The 1,398-nt window shown below is 30.1% G+C and overlaps 1 protein-coding gene across 1 annotated transcript in view; it reads left to right on the top strand.

The window, feature by feature from the left end:
• The window catches only part of LOC107300043 (acetylcholine receptor subunit gamma-like), a gene marked incomplete at its 5' end in the record, with an annotated part of 17,642 nt that overhangs the window by 11,053 nt on the left and 5,191 nt on the right, over window positions 1–1,398 (top strand). The window contains one exon of the mRNA XM_015829387.1: window positions 93–240. Within this exon, the coding sequence (XP_015684873.1) occupies window positions 93–240 (148 nt within the window). The remainder of the gene's footprint in view (window positions 1–92; window positions 241–1,398) is intronic.

The raw sequence follows: 1,398 nt of genomic DNA, 5'->3' as shown, positions 1-1,398 counted from the left end.
TTTCCCTTCTCCCTCTCCTCTCCTCTCTCCTCTCCCTCTCCCCCTCTCCTCTCCTCTCCTCTCCTTCTCCCTCTCCTCTCCTCTTTTACAAGAAGAGCAAACCCTCCTTTTTCTTATTTCCACAGCTGGTGGGCAGAAATGCACGGTCTCCATCAACGTCCTCTTAGCCCAGACCGTCTTCCTTTTTCTGATTGCAAAAAAGGTGCCGGAAACTTCTCAGGCGGTGCCCCTGATTGGAAAGTGAGTATTTTGCAAAATGAACACCATTACCACTTGCAGCAGCTGCCAATTTGGATACTCGAGTAGGTTTGGAACTCAGAATGAAACCAGGGAACAAAGCTTAATTAAATAATTCTGGACGCTTCCAGAAGGGAGTTCCCTTCCTTATGAGCTGTGGTGGGGACAGGGGGGCACAAGGGGCTGGTATTTTGGCCAGGATTTATAGTCCTTCAACTCATCCTTGGCAACTTTAAGACTTGTGGACTCCAACTCCCAGCTGGGTGACTTTGGGCCAATCACCAGGAGACGGTGAGTTCTAGTTCTGCCTTAGACGTGAAAGCCAGCTGGGTGAATTTGGGCCAGTCACCAGGAGACGGTGAGTTCTAGTCCTGCCTTAGGAATGAAAGCCAGCTGGGTGACTTTGGTTCAGTCATTGTCTCTCAGCCCAATTCACCTCACAAGCTGTTCTTGTGGGGAAAATAGGAGGAAGGCGTGTTGGATATATCCACTGCCTTGAATGATTTACAAAAATAATAAACGCAGGATATACCCAAATAAAATAATAAATAAAATAAAATAAAATAAAATAAAATAATAAAATAGAATAAAATATAAAGTCAAGTAAAAAATAAAACAAAACAAAACAAAGTAAAATAAAATAATAATATATAAAGTAAAAAATAAAATAAAAAATTAAACAAAACAAAACAAAGTGAAATAAAATAAAGTAAAAAATAAAATAATAAAAAACAAAACAAAACAAAGTAAAATAAAATATAAAGTAAAGTAAAAAATAAAATAATAAAAAATAAAATAAAACAAAACAAAGTAAAATAAAATAATAAAATAACAAAATATAAAGTAAAAAATAAAATAAAAAATAAAATAAAACAAAACAAAGTAAAATATAAAGTCAAGTAAAAAATAAAATAATAAAAAATAAAATAAAACAAAACAAAGTAAAATAAAATAAAGTAAAAAATAAAATAATAAAAAATAAAACAAAACAATGTAAAATAAGATAATAAAATAATAAAATAAAATAAAAAATAAAGTAAAAAATAAAATAATAAAAAATAAAACAAAACAATGTAAAATAAGATAATAAAATAATAAAATAAAAAAAAAAAAAAAAAAAAAAAAAAAAAAAAAAAAAAAAAAAAAAAAAAAAAAAAAAAA

This window comes from Protobothrops mucrosquamatus, unplaced genomic scaffold (assembly GCF_001527695.2).
Source record: "Protobothrops mucrosquamatus isolate PMUCROS unplaced genomic scaffold, P.Mucros_1.0 scaffold6010, whole genome shotgun sequence".
Classification (NCBI taxonomy): Eukaryota; Metazoa; Chordata; class Lepidosauria; order Squamata; family Viperidae; genus Protobothrops; species Protobothrops mucrosquamatus.
The sequence above is the reverse complement of the archived record's forward strand: the minus strand, read 5'-3'. Positions and strand labels throughout refer to the sequence as shown.